Consider the following 21,037-nt stretch of genomic DNA (forward strand, 5'->3'; position numbering starts at 1 on the left):
AGGACTGGCGCTATCCACCCCTTTGCTACATTATAGCAGCGACCCAACTTCTGGGCTCTTCTGACCTCTAAAAATTGCAGTAACTTACTATATTCTTTTTAAAAATCAACCTTTCTGGTCTTGAATGTACACATGCAAACCATTGAGTTATGCGATTGATAACCATAGTGATCCAGTGTCGGATCTCGATAGCAGAATTATTTAACAAAGTTCTTGATTTCGCCATAGATACTACCCTAAACAGTGTCCACATGGAGAGCTCACTTAGGATCTTGGGACTGCACCTTTAATATTTAGTAACTTGTGAAGGGAAATGGTCAAATTCTGTACTCAGTCATGTTACTGGTGCTGTAGGCGTATGCATTGGTAAAGATCTGACTAAGCCCATCTAAAAAAATAGCCTGGAGCAAAGCAGACAACTTGGCAACTTGTATCCGGAATGTGACCGCTGGACCTGCAAAGGTTTCGTTTTTACACTCCCACGATTTTAGTCATTTCCAGAACAGACGTCTGACCGTGCGGAAAAAAAATGTTCGCAAGCACTACGACATTCCGGTTAATTGCAAAAACCGTGGTGTGGTTACCGCCAAGCCTGAAAATCATCTCCGGGGAAATGTGAAGAAGTGAAGAATCCTAATCTGCAGCGTAACCCCGGTATGATATGTGACAATGGTGTAAATGAAGCAAGATCGTGGGGCTGTGGAAAACAGGCAAAAGCATTTTATCTGCAATCAGAGTTTCAAAAACTAATGTAATGGGTCGGAGGTCGGAGATGCATCGCTCACTGATTTTAATTTAGGCTGAGTACACGCTGCCGATGACCGCGTTCATGCTTGAGATCAGTGATGTCACCAACTCTCCAAGCAGGAACGCTCGGCTGACTGGCATTTTTTTTTGAGGGGGGTCTTGGCCGGAGGCGTGGCAGAGCAGTGACTGACTGAGGAGGTCATGTGATCCTTCAGGGCACCTGGAAGACAATTGCACCTGTCTCGGCAAGCGCCCGCGAGCGTACGGGCACTTTCGCTTTCATTGTGCTGACCACGCTAAGCTCCAAGCGCGGTCAGCACCACAGTGAACTCAGCCTAAGGCTTGTTTTATAGTTGGCGCGCATGCGCTAATGCTCATGCACGTAAATCACACTTTGTGTGTACAGGTCTGTGCTGTGAGCGGCAGGTGGGCGTAGCTATGACGTCACACCCGGCTTCACACAGACCCGGTATCACACAGACCCGGCTTCACACAGACCCGGTATCACACAGACCCGGCTTCACACAGACCTTTTTCGCACAGACCCGGTTTCACAGAGAAAGGAAAACTTTTGCCAGATCTCTCGTTTTAGAAATGACAAAAAACCACTAACTAAAAATCTTTACAATGAGCGCTAAGCTAAAATGACAAAAACTAAGAGGTGACTAGTGGTAAGTGCATAAATATAAGCGAATTGTGAATAGCTAGTAAAGTGCCCTAATATCGAGGGATAAGCTAGGTGGAGCTGCCAAGGGGAACCTCATATACAAGTTAATGTGCCGGGGTTGCCTTTTTCTGTATTTGAGAGCTCTCGATATGTTTGCCTTACGTCCTCTGGTTCAGGGTCAGGGAGGACAATTTCGTTTCATTCAAAACGATAATGATTTCGGTGAAAAGGCTCAGTGCAACTATTTTATCGTCAACCACTGAAAGAAACCGGCCTTTCTGAGCTCCATCGTTCGGCTTTTACAGGATAACTGCGAATCCTTCTATGGGTTGAGCGGTTCTTCTTCACACCACACAGAGCACAGTTAGTCAAATATAAGAAAGTTGTTATTCTGCGGTCACACGTTTGGCATACATTTCCTATTTACATTTATAGCTGCTCAGACCTGGCGTTTTTTTATTTCTGCAGCACAAAAGGAGGAAACTGGTGGCAAAAGATGCAGGAATTGTTTCATCTCCTCTTATTCTTTATATAAATATTAGCCTAAGTCAGGGGTTCGACCCAGTCGAAGACTGATCGAGCCACCTGTGCTGAAGCAGGGATATCTGTAAACCCTGATCTGTTGGTGGCCCTTGAGGACTGGAGTTGAGAACCCTGCCCTAAGTGATTTCTACTGTATTCAAAGCAAACTGAGATACATTGAGGTCTATGCATCAAACGGTCCAATTCTTAGGCAAAAAAACAGCACCAGATATATCAAAGTAAAAATAATTCATTGCTTTTCATGAGATTTCTTGCTTTGGTACATAAGGGGCAGATATTTTCCATAGAATGACACCACATTTGCCTTGACACATTGTTATTAAACAGGAATGCTATAAATGGCAAAATGACCATTTGGAGCTTTGTGCATAGACTCCGGTGGGGCCCGTTAAGCTCTTCCACAGCGGCTTATGGTCTTCAGTGTTGGTGACTCAAGCAGAGCCCCTCAGAGGAATACTGTGTTCATGCTGAATAATCCGAAGCTGCCTTAATGTACAAGGCATGGGGGCTTTATAAGAAGCACTCCTTCCATGCATAACACACATGACTCACCTAGAACCACAAGCCTGTTGAAGCGCATCGCCACCTCGTTGCTGTTATAGCGATTCTGGGCCGAGCACTTATACATCCCAGCCAGCTCCTCCGTCACGTTCTTCAGAAGCAATGAGAAGCTGAGGGTGTGCCTCTCGTACAGGGTCTCGGTGAGATGCTTTGGCACCTTTTCCTCGGACGGGTAGAACCAGGACAGGTTTGCATACAGGTACTGATCTGCCCTGCACACCAGCTTCACGTCACTCCCCCAGAGCATCACCGTCTCTGCCTCTGTTATCATTCCGGTTTTAATCTCTACCAGGAAAACAGATAATACACAAATAGTGACATTTTCTGCCTATAATCCCGCCATGATTTCTCAGTATAATTGCTCTCTATGACCCAGATCCACAGCGGGGCCGTCGCTGACATAAAGGCGCTAACCTAAGCCAACAGCTTGTTAATGTGTATCTTCAAAGCTCGTTAATGTGTATCTTCAAAGCTCGCTAATGTGACGTTCTCTCTCCCTCCTCTCCGAAACCTATATTCCAGTGTCTGGATAGGAGAGCCACCACCTTTAGGTAAGACATGCTTAATGCCATGTCATCTGTCGCTAGCGCAAGGCAGTGATAACGTAACATTGTATTGTATGTATATATATATATATATATATATATATATATATATATATATATATATATATATATAGCGCCATTAATGTTCATAGCGCTTCACAGCATATATCATAAATAAACACAATCATATAAATAACAAATCATACAAATAACACATAATGGGAATAAGTGCTTCAGACATAACAGTAAATTTTTGGAAAGGGAGTCCCTACACCGAAGAGCTTACAATCTAATTGGTTGGTTGGAAGGACGTACAGAGACAGTAGGGGGGCGTTCTGGTAAGTACATCTGCAAAGGGCCAAGGTTTATGTATACGGTGTAAAACTATCACTCATAGAGCTACTTGTATGCTTCCTGAAGAAGGTGTGTTTTGAGTTGGGTCTTAAAGGTGGATAGAGAGGGTGCTTGTCGGATGTTGAGAGGAATGGCATTCCAGAAATGCGGGTAACATGGTGTGAAGCCGATGCAAATAAGATATATAGTGTTGTTTTTGCATATACTTCTCTTTGTTGATGGGAGTTAACCTCACGACAAAGAACGTCTGTTAATGATTTTCATAACGACCTGTTATCTGCATCCAATAAATACTCCAATTGTTCCCTTTATCACATTTCTACGTCCTCCCACTGCTCAATATTCTTTTGAAAAAGCAACCTCACCGGTCTTGAACGTTCACATGCAGATCATGGGTTAATGCAGATTAAGAACCTTAAAAACCATAGTGGTAATGTGACCGATTTCAGAACAGCCTATTCTTGTTAGACAAAAGGGGAGCAGAAATCTTTTTGGAACAGATTTAAATATTTTTTTATTATTTATGCCAATACATAGTAACAACATGTAGATTATGACATGTTTATCGAGTTCAATCTTTCTTAGACCTTTCCCTATCACTCCTTCCCCAGAACTATTGCTCAATATAATCGCCTCCCTTCAACCCGTCTCAAACTCTTCCTCGTGATTCTTAGAACCGCTCCCTGTTACTCCTGCCTCAATCCTCCTATTGCTCCATACAGCCACAACCTATAATTCCTCCCTAACATTTCCTATTGCTCCATATAACCACCCCTCATACCTCCTAATGCTCTATATAACCGCTCCCTATAACTCCTCCTATTGCCCCATATAACCAATCCCTATAACTCCTCCTATTGCTCCAGAGAACTGCTCCCCGTAGCTCATCCGATTTCTCTAGATGAAAGCTTCATATAATTCCTCACCTCCTCAAACTGATACAAAGTAACTCATACTTTATACGCTGATATTGCCCAATATTTACTTAGTGGTTCTACTCCATAAAACGCCTTCCGGCACCAAAATACATCTCACAGGGCACATAGAAAAGGGCCCAGCACTCACACAGCACACAAAACAGCACACAAAAATGTTGTTGCCTCTGTTAGATCTTAAAAGAATTACGTCAGTGTACAATCTGTGTAAAACAACAACTACACATAATCAATATCTATGTAGAGAACAGGTACAGTGCAATAATAACCCAATTATATCCAGAAAGGTGAACAAAGTAAACAATACATATCCACTGGTAACATGCGTGGAGGAATTGGTCAGGGAGCAAATGCAAAGGGTTTATGTCAAGAAATCCAGGGTCACCACACCCCTAATATTCCTTTGAGAGACAAAAGGACCGAACACACGGAGTAGTGGTATATTCAACCCCCACCCCCAAAGAGAGTTATAGGGGACAAATAACACAGGGGCAAGGTTTCCGGGTCTTACCCCTCCTGGCCTGTTCCCACACAAAATAAATGTGGAACTTCCCTCTCTCATGATTATGGGAATCAGCCTCCTCAGTGCGCTTCCACTGGGATAAGCCAGGTGTTTAATGGGGTACCACGGCATGGTAAATGTAAATATGGGACATTGTGTCAGTAACTATTACAGTGCACTGTAGTAGTAGTATTAGTAGTGCTACTGTACGTAGAGACACATATCTGTTACCATCCTGTATAACATGCAGTGAGACATAAGACAGTGAGGTGGGTATGGGGTCTTGTCTGCATTTTTCCTCTCTAACACCATTATCACGGCTCCTGTTCAATTCGTACACGGAGCGTGCAAAGTGCACAGTGACCTTTGTATGTTTGAGCCATATGGAGACAGCTCAGGCAGCGACTGTGGCCTGGAACCTATTAGTATTACTGTATCCTCAGCCACAAGATAGCAATTTCACTGTCCTCAAAAGAAAGGCGCCCCTCCAAACAAAATCACAGAGGATGAGTGCTTTGTGGAAAGCTCCATGAATGATATAATGCACGTGATGTGCTTATTATTTCCAGAATTTGCCTGACCTTTCTCCTACAATGATTCAGCCGAGATATGCACCTGGTGTAGGGGATACCACTGAGGGGATTGTGTATCCACCTTCAAAAACTGCTACTCCCATTAAAGGAATATTGTATCAAATGTATAAACCAGTGTTTTTTCAACGTGGGTTCCAAGGTACCCTTGGGTTCCCCGGGCATCCTTACAGGGTTCCCTGCAATTTATTGGTTATTTGAAAATTGTATCAAATACAGAAGAATTTACAATGCAAATATCTCAGACACGCTATTAGAGAGGGTTGGGTTTGCCTCAGAATTTCACTTAGGGTTCCTTAATCTAAAAGAGGTTACTTATATGGCATGCACATGTTTAAAGCAGCACTGCTCAATTAAAAAAATTATAAAAACGTCTTGCGCGACCCGACCTTTCAAGAGAAAGTCGCTGTTGCGACGAAACGCGTCAGGGACGTCATTACGCAATCACGTCACGACACTACGTCATCACGGAAGTGCGCGATCAGGTCGGGTCGCGCAAGACGTTTTCACAGACCGTGTGCTTTCCTGAGTCTTGTGAGACACTTAGCCGAGCTGCTATATATCCACAAAAGGGCTACATCTTGCGATTAAGCAACCCTTCACTGACTGCCAACACGGATTACCATCTTTCCTGTGGACTTCATCTTTGGACTGCGGTGGACATATCAATTTGGCGGTGATGTATGATTTCACAACTGCGCAATTTTATTTGTCATCTTGTGAGTGCGATTCTTATCCCTCCCCTCTCCCCTCCTCATTTCCAATAAATTGTTACCATTTTACGCTATGGGGTGTGCACTCTCTCCTCTTTTCTCTTATAAATATATATATATATATATATATATATATATATTATTCCAGGATTGAAGCAGAGGGTCTCCGGAGCTGAATTTTGTTAATTTCAGCTCCATGGACCCTCTGCTGCCACAGACACTTACCTCCGTAGGGGGTGCCGGAATCTCCATGTTTAAATGTTCAGGTCACACGGACCAATAGGAAGCCGCAAGAGATGACATCACAGATACCAATTGGCCAGCGTGACGCGGGGCATTTAAGCCGCCATTTTGTTAGGCACACAAGTTCCCTGGAGGCACCCACTATGGAGGTAAGGATCTCGGGAAGCAAAGGGTCCCCGAAGCTGAAATGAACACGGTTCAGCTCCAAAGATCCTCTGCTTCAATCCTGTAAAACCTAAAAATGAAGAAATAGCGTCGTGCCACGTGTCTGGCCACTGTAACGCTGAAATAGGGATTTCCATTTTCACATGACATGCTTCTCGGAGTGTCAGCCTGACACATAGCCTGAAGTCTCTTCTCCAAACCTCTAAAGTAATCTCTGAAACAGGCCAGATGTGCAGAGAGGAGTTCAGGAATGTAAGGTCAGCCTCCCCGTCTTTAATTAGTTCAATGATTATTGTATATATGTGTATATATATATATATATATTTTGTTTTGTTTTTACAAGTTGCTGTGTTTCCTATTGCCCAGATACTATTTTGTATGTAATGTAGTCGTTTTGAAGAAGGGTTAATGTAAGGCTTTAAAATATCCATCACTGAACACTATGGTGTAGGTCACAGTTCTTGTAAACAGGGCCTAACTAACCAACATGACAGTTCTTCATAGAGGTAAATAATTAAATGAACGTTACATTAAAAAGCAAACATTAAATAGTTAGATGTGTTGCTACACATCGGAGTGCAACACCGCTGTATCTCTAATCTTTCTGTTGCTTGACTTGTTTGCAAAGAAATTGGAGTAATGTAACAAAGACTGAAATAATAATGCATTGGAACAGCCTCCGAGCACTAAATTAATAGAACATCCCTAGCCACCAATGGACAAAAAGCTAAAGCCCATTATTTTTGGAATCAAGATCTTGTTAGAAGGAATCGTTCAGGGAGGGGTTACTGGTTTTTTGGCAAACCCACTGACCTTTGAAGTGAGAGATCAAATTAATTTACACCCCGTTGTCCCAATTAATTGGCATTAGGTGGTAGACTCTGAAGCAAGGGTTAATTAACTTCTAATTCCTTAGCATGAGCCTCACAATCACAAGTCGATTATGATGGAACAACACTATTTCTGATTAGAAAACGGAACACAATCCTTTGTAAGGATTTATCACCCTGCTCTTTCAGAACAGAATTAAGAGTTGGGAAGGTTAATATTAAGTCGCTTGAGATAATGAGGAACGCAGTATCAGGTTAATGGTTCAATAAGAAATAAATGAAGAGTCTGTCAGAGTCCTGTCATTTACAGCCAGTGACAAACGTGTGTGTGTGTGTGTGTGTGTGTGTGTGTGTGTGTGTGTGTGTGTGTGTGTGTGTGTGTGTGTGTGTGTGTGTGTGTGTGTGTGTGTGTGTGTGTGTGTGTGTGGTTCTCTTCATGTCAGTAAGAACTGGCTTTGTGGGTATGTGCCAATGTAACAGTCTCAGTGTTTAGTATGTGCCAATGTAACAGTCTCACAGTGATTAGTATGTGCCAATGTAACAGTCTCACAGTGATTAGTATGTGCCAATGTAACAGTCTCACAGTGATTAGTATGTGCCAATGTAACAGTCTCACAGTGATTAGTATGTGCCAATGTAACAGTCTCACAGTGATTAGTATGTGCTAATGTAACAGTCTCACAGTGTTTAGTATGTGCCAATGTAACAGTCTCACAGTGATTAGTATGTGCCAATGTAACAGTCTCACAGTGATTAGTATGTGCTAATGTAACAGTCTCACAGTGATTAGTATGTGCCAATGTAACAGTCTCACAGTGATTAGTATGTGCCAATGTAACAGTCTCACAGTGATTAGTATGTGCTAATGTAACAGTCGCACAGTGTTTAGTATGTGCCAATGTAACAGTCTCACAGTGATTAGTATGTGCCAATGTAACAGTCTCACAGTGATTAGTATGTGCCAATGTAACAGTCTCACAGTGATTAGTATGCGCTAATGTAACAGTCTCACAGTGTTTAGTATGTGCCAATGTAACAGTCTCACAGTGATTAGTATGTGCCAATGTAACAGTCTCACAGTGATTAGTATGTGCCAATGTAACAGTCTCACAGTGATTAGTATGTGCCAATGTAACAGTCTCACAGTGATTAGTATGTGCCAATGTAACAGTCTCACAGTGATTAGTATGTGCCAATGTACCAGTCTCACAGTGATTAGTATGTGCCAATGTAACAGTCTCACAGTGATTAGTATGTGCCAATGTAACAGTCTCACAGTGATTAGTATGTGCCAATGTAACAGTCTCACAGTGATTAGTATGTGCCAATGTAACAGTCTCACAGTGATTAGTATGTGCCAATGTAACAGTCTCACAGTGTTTAGTATGTGCTAATGTAACAGTCTCACAGTGTTTAGTATGTGCCAATGTAACAGTCTCACAGTGTTTAGTATGTGCCAATGTAACAGTCTCACAGTGATTAGTATGTGCTAATGTAACAGTCTCACAGTGTTTAGTATGTGCCAATGTAACAGTCTCACAGTGATTAGTATGTGCCAATGTAACAGTCTCACAGTGTTTAGTATGTGCCAATGTAACAGTCTCACAGTGATTAGTATGTGCTAATGTAACAGTCTCACAGTGTTTAGTATGTGCCAATGTAACAGTCTCACAGTGATTAGTATGTGCCAATGTAACAGTCTCACAGTGATTAGTATGTGCCAATGTAACAGTCTCACAGTGATTAGTATGTGCCAATGTAACAGTCTCACAGTGATTAGTATGTGCCAATGTAACAGTCTCACAGTGATTAGTATGTGCCAATGTAACAGTCTCACAGTGATTAGTATGTGCCAATGTAACAGTCTCACAGTGATTAGTATGTGCCAATGTAACAGTCTCACAGTGATTAGTATGTGCTAATGTAACAGTCTCACAGTGATTAGTATGTGCCAATGTAACAGTCTCACAGTGATTAGTATGTGCCAATGTAACAGTCTCACAGTGATTAGTATGTGCCAATGTAACAGTCTCACAGTGTTTAGTATGTGCCAATGTAACAGTCTCACAGTGATTAGTATGTGCCAATGTAACAGTCTCACAGTGATTAGTATGTGCCAATGTAACAGTCTCACAGTGATTAGTATGTGCCAATGTAACAGTCTCACAGTGATTAGTATGTGCCAATGTAACAGTCTCACAGTGATTAGTATGTGCCAATGTAACAGTCTCACAGTGATTAGTATGTGCCAATGTAACAGTCTCACAGTGATTAGTATGTGCCAATGTAACAGTCTCACAGTGATTAGTATGTGCCAATGTAACAGTCTCACAGTGATTAGTATGTGCCAATGTAACAGTCTCACAGTGATTAGTATGTGCCAATGTACCAGTCTCACAGTGATTAGTATGTGCCAATGTAACAGTCTCACAGTGATTAGTATGTGCCAATGTAACAGTCTCACAGTGATTAGTATGTGCCAATGTAACAGTCTCACAGTGTTTAGTATGTGCCAATGTAACAGTCTCACAGTGATTAGTATGTGCCAATGTAACAGTCTCACAGTGATTAGTATGTGCCAATGTAACAGTCTCACAGTGATTAGTATGTGCCAATGTAACAGTCTCACAGTGATTAGTATGTGCCAATGTAACAGTCTCACAGTGATTAGTATGTGCCAATGTAACAGTCTCACAGTGATTAGTATGTGCCAATGTAACAGTCTCACAGTGATTAGTATGTGCCAATGTAACAGTCTCACAGTGATTAGTATGTGCCAATGTAACAGTCTCACAGTGTTTAGTATGTGCCAATGTAACAGTCTCACAGTGATTAGTATGTGCCAATGTAACAGTCTCACAGTGATTAGTATGTGCCAATGTAACAGTCTCACAGTGATTAGTATGTGCCAATGTAACAGTCTCACAGTGATTAGTATGTGCCAATATAACAGTCTCACAGTGATTAGTATGTGCCAATGTAACAGTCTCACAGTGATTAGTATGTGCCAATGTAACAGTCTCACGGTGATTAGTATGTGCCAATGTAACAGTCTCACAGTGATTAGTATGTGCCAATGTAACAGTCTCACAGTGATTAGTATGTGCCAATGTAACAGTCTCACAGTGATTAGTATGTGCCAATGTAACAGTCTCACAGTGATTAGTATGTGCCAATGTAACAGTCTCACAGTGATTAGTATGTGCCAATGTAACAGTCTCACAGTGATTAGTATGTGCCAATGTAACAGTCTCACAGTGATTAGTATGTGCCAATGTAACAGTCTCACAGTGATTAGTATGTGCCAATGTAACAGTCTCACAGTGATTAGTATGTGCCAATGTAACAGTCTCACAGTGATTAGTATGTGCCAATGTAACAGTCTCACAGTGATTAGTATGTGCCAATGTAACAGTCTCACAGTGATTAGTATGTGCCAATGTAACAGTCTCACAGTGATTAGTATGTGCCAATGTAACAGTCTCACAGTGTTTAGTATGTGCCAATGTAACAGTCTCACAGTGATTAGTATGTGCCAATGTAAGAGTCTCACAGTGATTAGTATGTGCCAATGTAACAGTCTCACAGTGATTAGTATGTGCCAATGTAACAGTCTCACAGTGATTAGTATGTGCCAATGTAACAGTCTCACAGTGATTAGTATGTGCCAATGTAACAGTCTCACAGTGATTAGTATGTGCCAATGTAACAGTCTCACAGTGATTAGTATGTGCTAATGTACCAGTCTCACAGTGTTTAGTATGTGCCAATGTAACAGTCTCACAGTGATTAGTATGTGCCAATGTACCAGTCTCACAGTGATTAGTATGTGCCAATGTAAGAGTCTCACAGTGATTAGTATGTGCCAATGTAACAGTCTCACAGTGATTAGTATGTGCCGATGTAACAGTCTCACAGTGATTAGTATGTGCCAATGTAACAGTCTCACAGTGATTAGTATGTGCCAATGTAACAGTCTCATAGTGTTTAGTGTGTGCCAATGTAAGAGTCTCACAGTGATTAGTATGTGCCAATGTAACAGTCTCACAGTGATTAGTATGTGCCAATGTAACAGTCTCACAGTGATTAGTATGTGCCAATGTAACAGTCTCACAGTGATTAGTATGTGCCAATGTAACAGTCTCACAGTGATTAGTATGTGCCAATGTAACAGTCTCATAGTGTTTAGTGTGTGCCAATGTAACTAGCAGTGTGTGTGTGTGTGTGTGTGTGTGTCATCCTAGTCGAGAGAGAGAGAGCAGATGGAGGGCGACAGTGAGAGAGAGTAATGAATGGTCTAGGACATTTGGTACCAAATGACAACCGCATTCGGCCACAACTCACCTCGCCGCTGGGACATTTAGCAGCCGGCTGCTTTGCCGCTAAAGTAAGTCCCTAACCTTAATCCTTACCCGAAAACACCCTAATGTTAACTCCTAATACGAACGCTACGCCCTACCCTAAAAACTTTAACCCCTTAATTTAACGCCTAACCCCTAAAACTTACCATATTATAGAAGTGGCCGGTGGCGGAGGGTCCGTCTGCAGCCAAACACCGGCGGTCATTTGGTCGCGGCATAACGGCCGTGGCCAAATGTTCCATTCCGGTAATGGCAGTGAGGAAATAGGGAAAGGGAGATGCTTCAGAAAGACAGAAAGAGCTCATAAAACATCAATAATCAGGGAGAGGGAGAGGAGGAGGGAGGGGGAGAAGGAAGGAGAGGGAGGGGGAGAGGGAGTGGGAGGGAGGAGAGGGAGTGGGAGGGAGGAGGAGAGGGAGTGGGAGAGGTAGAGAGAGAGGGAGTGGGAGAGGGAGGGAGGGAAGGAGAGAAAAGGGACAGAAAATGTGTAAGAGAATAGGACCTGAGTTTTGGAGAGAGAGAGAGAGATCAGGAGAGAGGGAGAGAGAGAGAGATCAGGAGAGAGAGAGAGAGAGAGAGAGAGAGAGAGAGAGAGAGAGAGAGAGAGAGAGCAGGAGAGAGGTAGTAAAAAGAAGCACTAGGGAACCCGTTGGCTTTTTTATTGGCAATATTTACAACTTCTGTTTCTCTTTACCATTCAGAAACAGAATATCCCAGGACTTGGCATCCACCGGGTGCAAAGGATCCCTTCCCAAGCCCTCCGCAGAGAGTAAATCACAGAGAAGTCTGCTTCTGCTACTATTTACAAGGAGCTAATTGGGTTTAATTTCCTGGGCCGTGCAAAAACCAGCTTTCTAATTCCAAACTCATGTCCATTGTAAAACTTCACTTAGGATCTTCTCGGGAGGGTCTGTGGCTCACGGACACACAACATAATGATGGTAAAAAGATGGCAGAGCTGCCATTGTGAAACAAGACGGACATCTGGGGGAAGAACAGGTGCATTGTGGTAAAACTTTTGGTTATTTGGCATCCAACAGAGCAGAATACTTTAGGGAATTATGTATTAAAGTTGTTACGGTTACACTGTATTTACTGCTCAGAATCAGCAGAATAATGAACGTATTACAGATGCAATACTATCTAAAAATCAACTTTGAGGTGCACACATTGAGGGGAAAGATGTATACGCGGGCTGCGCTTATACTGCCGGCGACGACAACCGATGACGTCACCCGTCACCGTCGCGATAATTGCATTTAAAGTTTAGGCGATGTCGCTAGCTACAAGGCCAGTGACGTCAGAAAGGGGGAAGGCAGAGGGACGGAGAAGCTTGCTCATTGGCCGCAAGGGTGAGACTGTCGCTGAAAAAAATCAAACAACAGTGACTACCAGATTTTTGGTAACGCTGTTGCTTGGTTGCGCCGTCGCGTGCACTATAAGCGCTGACGACAGCGACAATGCTTTTGTTTTGACGTCGCTGGCACTATAAGCGCAGCTTAAAGAAAGTGCAAATGGAAGTTTGTTTTGACACCGCTCCATTTTGTTCTTACATTTGACGCAAATTGTTAGCCAGAAAAGTTTACGCCTTAGACCTGGTGGGTTTTGTTTACGCAAATAGAAACAGGCGGCGCAGGAAGACGCAGAACTTTCTCCATCTCAGAATGTGTCCGTCATCCAACGCCTCAAATCTCAGGGTGGCGCAAACGGTACAAGACTTGGAACAAAGACTTTAATACATTGACGCAAAGCGCCGGAAGATGGAAACGATGCGCGTTTGCCTGGTTACATCAGCCCCATTAGGGGAAAGTGGCCAATTACCTGGTGCCAAAAAAATAAAAAGCAACCTTAAATCTCTTGATTTCTAAATAAAAACCTGCTGCATTGTAATTGCTGCCGATTCTTTTGACCAAGGGAAAAAAAATGATTCACCGAGACACAATGGGGAAGAATATTGAAGCGCCGGTCCGTATTATCTCACCCGATCGTGCGTTTACTCGCATCGACTCGAATGAGCGTTAACGCTGGATCAGGTGCGTTAACCCGCCCTGGTGCTTGATACATTCCATTATAATAGGCGTCTGTAACTCATTGTATTGGCACCCCCCCAATCGCAAAGTGGGGTTACACTGAGCAAACGTTAGAGCAAATAACCTTGATACATTGTCACATGTAACAAGGTAGTGATAGGCTACCGCTCACCATAAATTAGGAATAAAATAGGCTGGTAAATAGGAATAGGGTGCATACGGGATAGGTGATTAAGCTGAAAAGGGTGGTAGGTCACAGAGGTGGCCTTAAAGACTCCTATTTGCACTCGCTTGACCAGTTAACTTGGGCTTGGAAAAATTCAATCCTTGGAGATAACTCCATAGCCCTACATGTACAATTATAAAATCACATTTATTAAACATATATACAAAAGAGACCTAATGTCTAAAAATGCCACTATGTGGCTCCAGGGAACACAGAGGAAACACAGGGGTAGGGGAAATTTGCTGTTTAGAGTATATTCCGTTATTGGGAGACTGTTACTGAGTATGATGTCGTGTTAGTTTTGTTAGTACTTTCTCTAGGTGGGACTCCTATGTAATGTCCCTCTACCTTCCTTCAGTAAGGTGCGAGGTACTCCTATGGAGACACCCCGCTATACAAAACTGTTAGCAACCTGAGCGTCACTACATTTAGCGTGGCGCCGCTATTAGTTATTGGAGCAAGATAGTCAGTATGCCGCTTTAAATGCTGTTTGCAATGCTGTCTAAATGCATTCACCAATGTATATATAGCCAGAGAGAGCGTGCTCCCTTCAGTTGTTCATACGACCTGTCAGTCTCGCCAAACTCTCAGCTTCCCACTTTGTGTTCCTCCGCGGCTCCGGATGACGTCACCGGAAGTGCGTCATCACGTACCAACGCACGTTTCACGCTCGTAGGCGCTTCGTCAGGGTAATGGGAGTGACATCACTAGTCTCCTCCCTACTATAAGTGCTGGTTGGTTGTGGGCGTGTAGCATTTCCCAACCAATCCCAGTGTTGTATGGATAGTAGGACAGCTGTATTTGATCCCCGTTAAGGGTGAGTGTATTATGCGTCCTGCTATCAGTGATTCAAGTTACCTTGGTAACGTATCCGAATCAACATATGAGGTATTGTACTGTCTCATAAGGGGCAGAAATGATTGTACATAGTCAGCACAGGGTGTACTGCGTGTGTGTTATGGTAAAGTATTGTGAAGGTAATATATACACTGGGATATATTCTGTCATTGAGATCAGATAAAGCTGCTGTGTAAGATGTTATGGATTGGTTCAAGGTGTTGTTATGTATCCCCTAGGGTGATCGTCAGCAATGGGTAGGTTATCTCAGATGATGTTAGTGATGGTATATAGCTACATATATATATATATGTGCGTGTCTGGTGTAGGAGTGTACTTCTTACTGAGGTCCGCCTCTAAAGTCAATACGGACTTGGGGAGTATAAGACTCTATTTAACTACCCCAATGTCCTGTTCTCTCATTGTTGGTGTAGGAGTGTAAGCTTCTACTAAGGTCCGCCTCTAAAGTCAATACGAACTTCCAGGAGTTTAGGACTCTATTTAACTGACTCATTGTCCTGTTCACTCTTTGTTGGTGTCTTGCGAGTGGATCTAGTAAGCACCCCATCCCTATGTGTTCAATGAATATGTAGGATCAGGGGTCACTACAGATTGTCCCCACCATCTTAGCTTCCTTTGTCAAATATCACTGATCCTTGCTGACTTGACCCTATGGGTCATGTATCATAGCAACCCTATTCTTATATCCAAATTTTAACCATATCTGTAACAGACATGTATAATCCCTACAGAAATGCTGAATAGATATAGCCCTCGTTTAGGCCTTCTGGGGACAGAGTCTGCAGTGTGAATATCCACTGACACTCACGTTGCATAAGCCGTCTGTCCCAGTTTCCCTTCCGTGGCCCCCAAGGTATATGCTCAATCCCACAGAAGGTAAGGAATTTGGGATCCCCATTGTGTTCATTTAAAACATGGCGGGCAACAGGGGTATCCTTCTTGTTTCTGATGGACCCTAGATGTTCTAGGATCCTCACTTTAAGGGCCCTGTGGTGAGGATCCTAGAACATCTAGGGTCCATCAGAAACAAGAAGGATACCCCTGTTGCCCGCCATGTTTTAAATGAACACAATGGGGATCCCAAATTCCTTACCTTCTGTGGGACAGACGGCTTATGCAACGTGAGTGTCAGTGGATATTCACACTGCAGACTCTGTCCCCAGAAGGCCTAAACGAGGGCTATATCTATTCAGCATTTCTGTAGGGATTATACATGTCTGTTACAGATATGGTTAAAATTTGGATATAAGAATAGGGTTGCTATGATACATGACCCATAGGGTCAAGTCAGCAAGGATCAGTGATATTTGACAAAGGAAGCTAAGATGGTGGGGACAATCTGTAGTGACCCCTGATCCTACATATTCATTGAACACATAGGGATGGGGTGCTTACTAGATCCACTCGCAAGACACCAACAAAGAGTGAACAGGACAATGAGTCAGTTAAATAGAGTCCTAAACTCCTGGAAGTTCGTATTGACTTTAGAGGCGGACCTTAGTAGAAGCTTACACTCCTACACCAACAATGAGAGAACAGGACATTGGGGTAGTTAAATAGAGTCTTATACTCCCCAAGTCCGTATTGACTTTTAGAGGCGGACCTCAGTAAGAAGTACACTCCTACACCAGACACGCACATATATATATATATGTAGCTATATACCATCACTAACATCATCTGAGATAACCTACCCATTGCTGACGATCACCCTAGGGGATATATAACAACACCTTGAACCAATCCATAACATCTTACACAGCAGCTTTATCTGATCTCAATGACAGAATATATCCCAGTGTATATATTACCTTCACAATACTTTACCATAACACACACGCAGTACACCCTGTGCTGACTATGTACAATCATTTCTGCCCCTTATGAGACAGTACAATACCTCATATGTTGATTCGGATACGTTACCAAGGTAACTTGAATCACTGATAGCAGGACGCATAATACACTCACCCTTAACGGGGATCAAATACAGCTGTCCTACTATCCATACAACACTGGGATTGGTTGGGAAATGCTACACGCCCACAACCAACCAGCACTTATAGTAGGGAGGAGACTAGTGATGTCACTCCCATTACCCTGACGAAGCGCCTACGAGCGTGAAACGTGCGTTGGTACGTGATGACGCACTTCCGGTGACGTCATCCGGAGCCGCGGAGGAACACAAAGTGGGAAGCTGAGAGTTTGGCGAGACTGACAGGTCGTATGAACAACTGAAGGGAGCACGCTCTCTCTGGCTATATATACATTGGTGAATGCATTTAGACAGCATTGCAAACAGCATTTAAAGCGGCATACTGACTATCTTGCTCCAATAACTAATAGCGGCGCCACGCTAAATGTAGTGACGCTCAGGTTGCTAACAGTTTTGTATAGCGGGGTGTCTCCATAGGAGTACCTCGCACCTTACTGAAGGAAGGTAGAGGGACATTACATAGGAGTCCCACCTAGAGAAAGTACTAACAAAACTAACACGACATCATACTCAGTAACAGTCTCCCAATAACGGAATATACTCTAAACAGCAAATTTCCCCTACCCCTGTGTTTCCTCTGTGTTCCTTGGAGCCACATAGTGGCATTTTTAGACATTAGGTCTCTTTTGTATATATGTTTAATAAATGTGATTTTATAATTGTACATGTAGGGCTATGGAGTTATCTCCAAGGATTGAATTTTTCCAAGCCCAAGTTAACTGGTCAAGCGAGTGCAAATAGGAGTCTTTAAGGCCACCTCTGTGACCTACCACCCTTTTCAGCTTACATTGTCACATGACAATTGTTTTATTTGCATCGCTTTGCTATAGAGACCACGCCCCGCGCCCTATTCACCCGAATGAGAATGTCACGGAATAGCGCCGCTTAATAAATATTGCAAAGACGCACGCCCAGGTCACTGGGAGAATCTTCACCTTTCAGAAATACATATTTGATGTCTCTGCGGTTTAAATCTTCAGGTTTCCATAGTAACAGGAGATTTTAAGAGTGCAGTTTGAGAGGTCTCCTATTGCCATGGGAACCGTGCAAATGAAAAACAGCCATGTGCGCAGAGGAGGCTCACGGACAATGTTTTAGCTTTATGGGTAGTTATTGACCCCTTCATCGCCAGATGTTTCTGCATTGCATGGTGTTTTAATAACTTGCCTGAATGATGGGCACAATCCAAAATGGTTAAACAACGTATCAGCATAACCGACTTCCTTAGAAACATTCACATCGCTCCGTTTATTTATTTGCGCTACTTTGCAAACAAAAAAACAACGCAAAGAGAACAATTCCCTGATTATCTCATCAAAGAAGCGAGAGAAAGTGTAAAAACCCTGCAAAGGATTTGTTTGGTTAAAGATGTATTACGACACTTATATCTGACTTTAAAAAAGGTGTAAATCAGCGACCTATATCCAAATCCCCGTGCCACGGGCCTTCATTAAAAGAGATCCCCCCCCACCCGCTCTGCCAGTGCAGGGGTGCAATGTCACCCATGTAAAGATGTACAAGTGCACCCAGCATGGGCAGCTGCCAGTACCTGATAGGATGAAGCGTGTGGCTGTTTCACTCAGTCCCAGCCTTGTTCCAGGCCACACAGAAGAAGATTCCGGACTGGTTGCTAGATTTTAGAGGTGGTCAGCGTGCTTACCGTCTGCAAAAAACACACAGCGCTCGGGTTAATCGTGGGTTAATCGTGGCCCAGGCAGAGTCTTTATCCCAGGGCAGTCATGCGGGGCAGGCTGACAACACCCAATATTAGCTGCAACAGCTTCAGGAGAACCAGAGACCGGCTTGGAACCAGTAACACCTGCTAACATAAATGGTAGCATGAGAAGAGAGAGCAAATTGAACCTATAACAGTGAACATCCCCCAAAACATGGCCAGCGATGGCCCAGCTGGTTAACCCTTCACTTCTCCAGCGGAGACTATACTTAGGGGGCAATCATTATTTTACTTCTCCATGAGTACATTCAACTGAAGAAATATTGCTTTTTTTTTTGTACATCGACACAAGGAAACAAACACTACTACAGTATGTCCATTACAATGGCTGTTAATGCTTTTGCTGCCAGAAAGTTAGGTAACAATTTTACAACCCCCCCCCCCCCACGTTAGACACAAATCACTTTTCATAAGTATTTTACATCAATGTATCAAAATACCTTCACACTTTGATAAAACGTGTGACACACTTAGCATCTGTTTTAGTGGAGTTATTTTTTTGGGTGGAGTTCCACTTGGACCTTTTTTCTGTCAGCGGGCCTGCAATGTGTTGGAAGCATCGAGCTTAGGAGCGGAGACATTTGCAAATGTGCTCAACAGGTTAGGTTTGTGATTTACTAGTAAACCCTTTGAAGCAGCAACTCCTCTTTTTTGGGGGTGTACCGAGGGGTGTTACTGAGCAGGTTTTCTGGCGTATAACTGTGTCATTCACACACCCATGTCTGCCTCTGGAGAAATAAAAAGTTTACTAGTTGGCTGCCCGGTATCTTTACGCAGGTGGCGATTGTAAGCTCCCCGGGCTAGCACAGCAGTACTCCTGCATGGGAGGCTCCCTTGAACAATGTAAAAAAATACAAATAAAAAACAATATAATATCAATAGTAATTCAGCCCTGTGAATTGCCACTTTGATACCAAATGGACAGTGCCAGGTTTGATTTCTCTGCATGAATTAGATCTCTTACAACTAACAGGCTGGAAAAGCCCAGTCCAAAGAAAGACATTTAAACAGATCTCACATTCCTAATAAAGTAGCTCCATTTGGATTGGTCAGCTGGTCAGCTGTATTTACGGTAACTGCATCAGCGCTTCTGCCCAATTACCAGCTTGCAACTTTTTATGCGGACAGGTCACTCACTGGAACCATTCTGAACCTCACATAATAGAAGACATTGGGGGCAAACAGTATTACAAACAGAAAAGGATTAAGAGATGTCCAATACATGTTTGGGTTTATAGCACAGACAGAATACAAAGAAGGATGAACACTAAAATAGATTTTTCTCCCAATGAAGATCTATTTTAAGAGACCCTTTTAATGTTGCCCCATTGGCCGGGTCTGCTTTTAGCACAAGCAGTCACAGGCGGGTCCATTCTCCAGAATCTCCGGTACCGTCCACATTCAACAGCAACAACAAGCCGAAGAAACCCAGATGCCCATAAACCTCGCAGATGGTTCCCAGCTGTGTTTGATATGTGAAATACTGGTTCAATACACACAACTTGAATTAAACACACGACGAGCATATTTCCGTGAACTTGAGATTCTTTTTTATACCCTTCCCTAGGGCAAAGTTCATTAGCATGCATATCATTCCATGCCCTGTTTCCAAGACACTGCTGGTGTCTGTATTATTGCCTTTCGGGGGTCTCTCCTCTGTTGGGGGCAGCAGCACTGAACTGCAGTATAATAACACTGTCAAATAGGCCCCTGCAGGGTACAGGGCGCTGGCTGTGTTTGGGAAAAAGCAAAATGAAGCAATGGGTCAGAGCTCCAACTCCCATTAGATATCCCTGATCTATGCATCATGTTTTCTCGGTTCTCTGTGTTGTCTCCAGAGAACCACGCATCCCTGTCTGTGTTTTCATGTCCGCACTCCCACATGTTTTAGACTTTTAGGGGTTTTGTGTTGGATTAGGGACCCTGACATACCTACATGGATTTTCCACTTGATTTTGAACCCCTTTCTCTGAGAGAGGGCTGGTAGCGATGTGAAACGTGGAAGTCATGCAGCGATGGGTCCTGCCCGCCATGTTTTCGGTGTCGGAGGATGGTGAAGCTGTAAGTAACACCTGGTGCGGGCCCCTCAGGGCTCTGCTCAGATAGTGCTACAAAGAAATACATTGTCTGGTGGAGAACGTTGGCTGTATGTGGAGTGTCTGATGGTCCATGTCTGCACGGCTGCTCTTGTCTAATAATATCTCAATGAGTGTATAACGACTGCCCCTGTGCACATTGCTGCCTCCTCCGGCGGCCACACTTGGCCTTCCCCTGCTAAAAAATATCCGTGATTTAAAAGGAGCAATTTGTGCCCTTTTTCTATTGATTATTTTTTAACGTAGGATTGAAGCAGGGGTCTCCAGAGCGGGACCCGGGGATCCCCTGCGTCCCGAGATATTTACCTCCGTAGGGGGCGCCAGTATGTCAGCAAAGTTT

General features: G+C 43.3%; 1 protein-coding gene across 1 annotated transcript in view; it reads right to left on the minus strand.

Annotated features, from left to right (window-relative positions):
• The window catches only part of LOC142467239 (vascular endothelial growth factor receptor kdr-like), a 145,984-nt gene that overhangs the window by 43,815 nt on the left and 81,132 nt on the right, over positions 1–21,037 (minus strand). The window contains 3 exon segments of the mRNA XM_075572670.1: positions 2,510–2,803; positions 18,416–18,455; positions 18,457–18,503. Coding sequence (XP_075428785.1) covers positions 2,510–2,803; positions 18,416–18,455; positions 18,457–18,503 — 381 coding nt within the window.

Source organism: Ascaphus truei, chromosome 16 (assembly GCF_040206685.1).
Source record: "Ascaphus truei isolate aAscTru1 chromosome 16, aAscTru1.hap1, whole genome shotgun sequence".
NCBI classification, from domain to species: domain Eukaryota; kingdom Metazoa; phylum Chordata; class Amphibia; order Anura; family Ascaphidae; genus Ascaphus; species Ascaphus truei.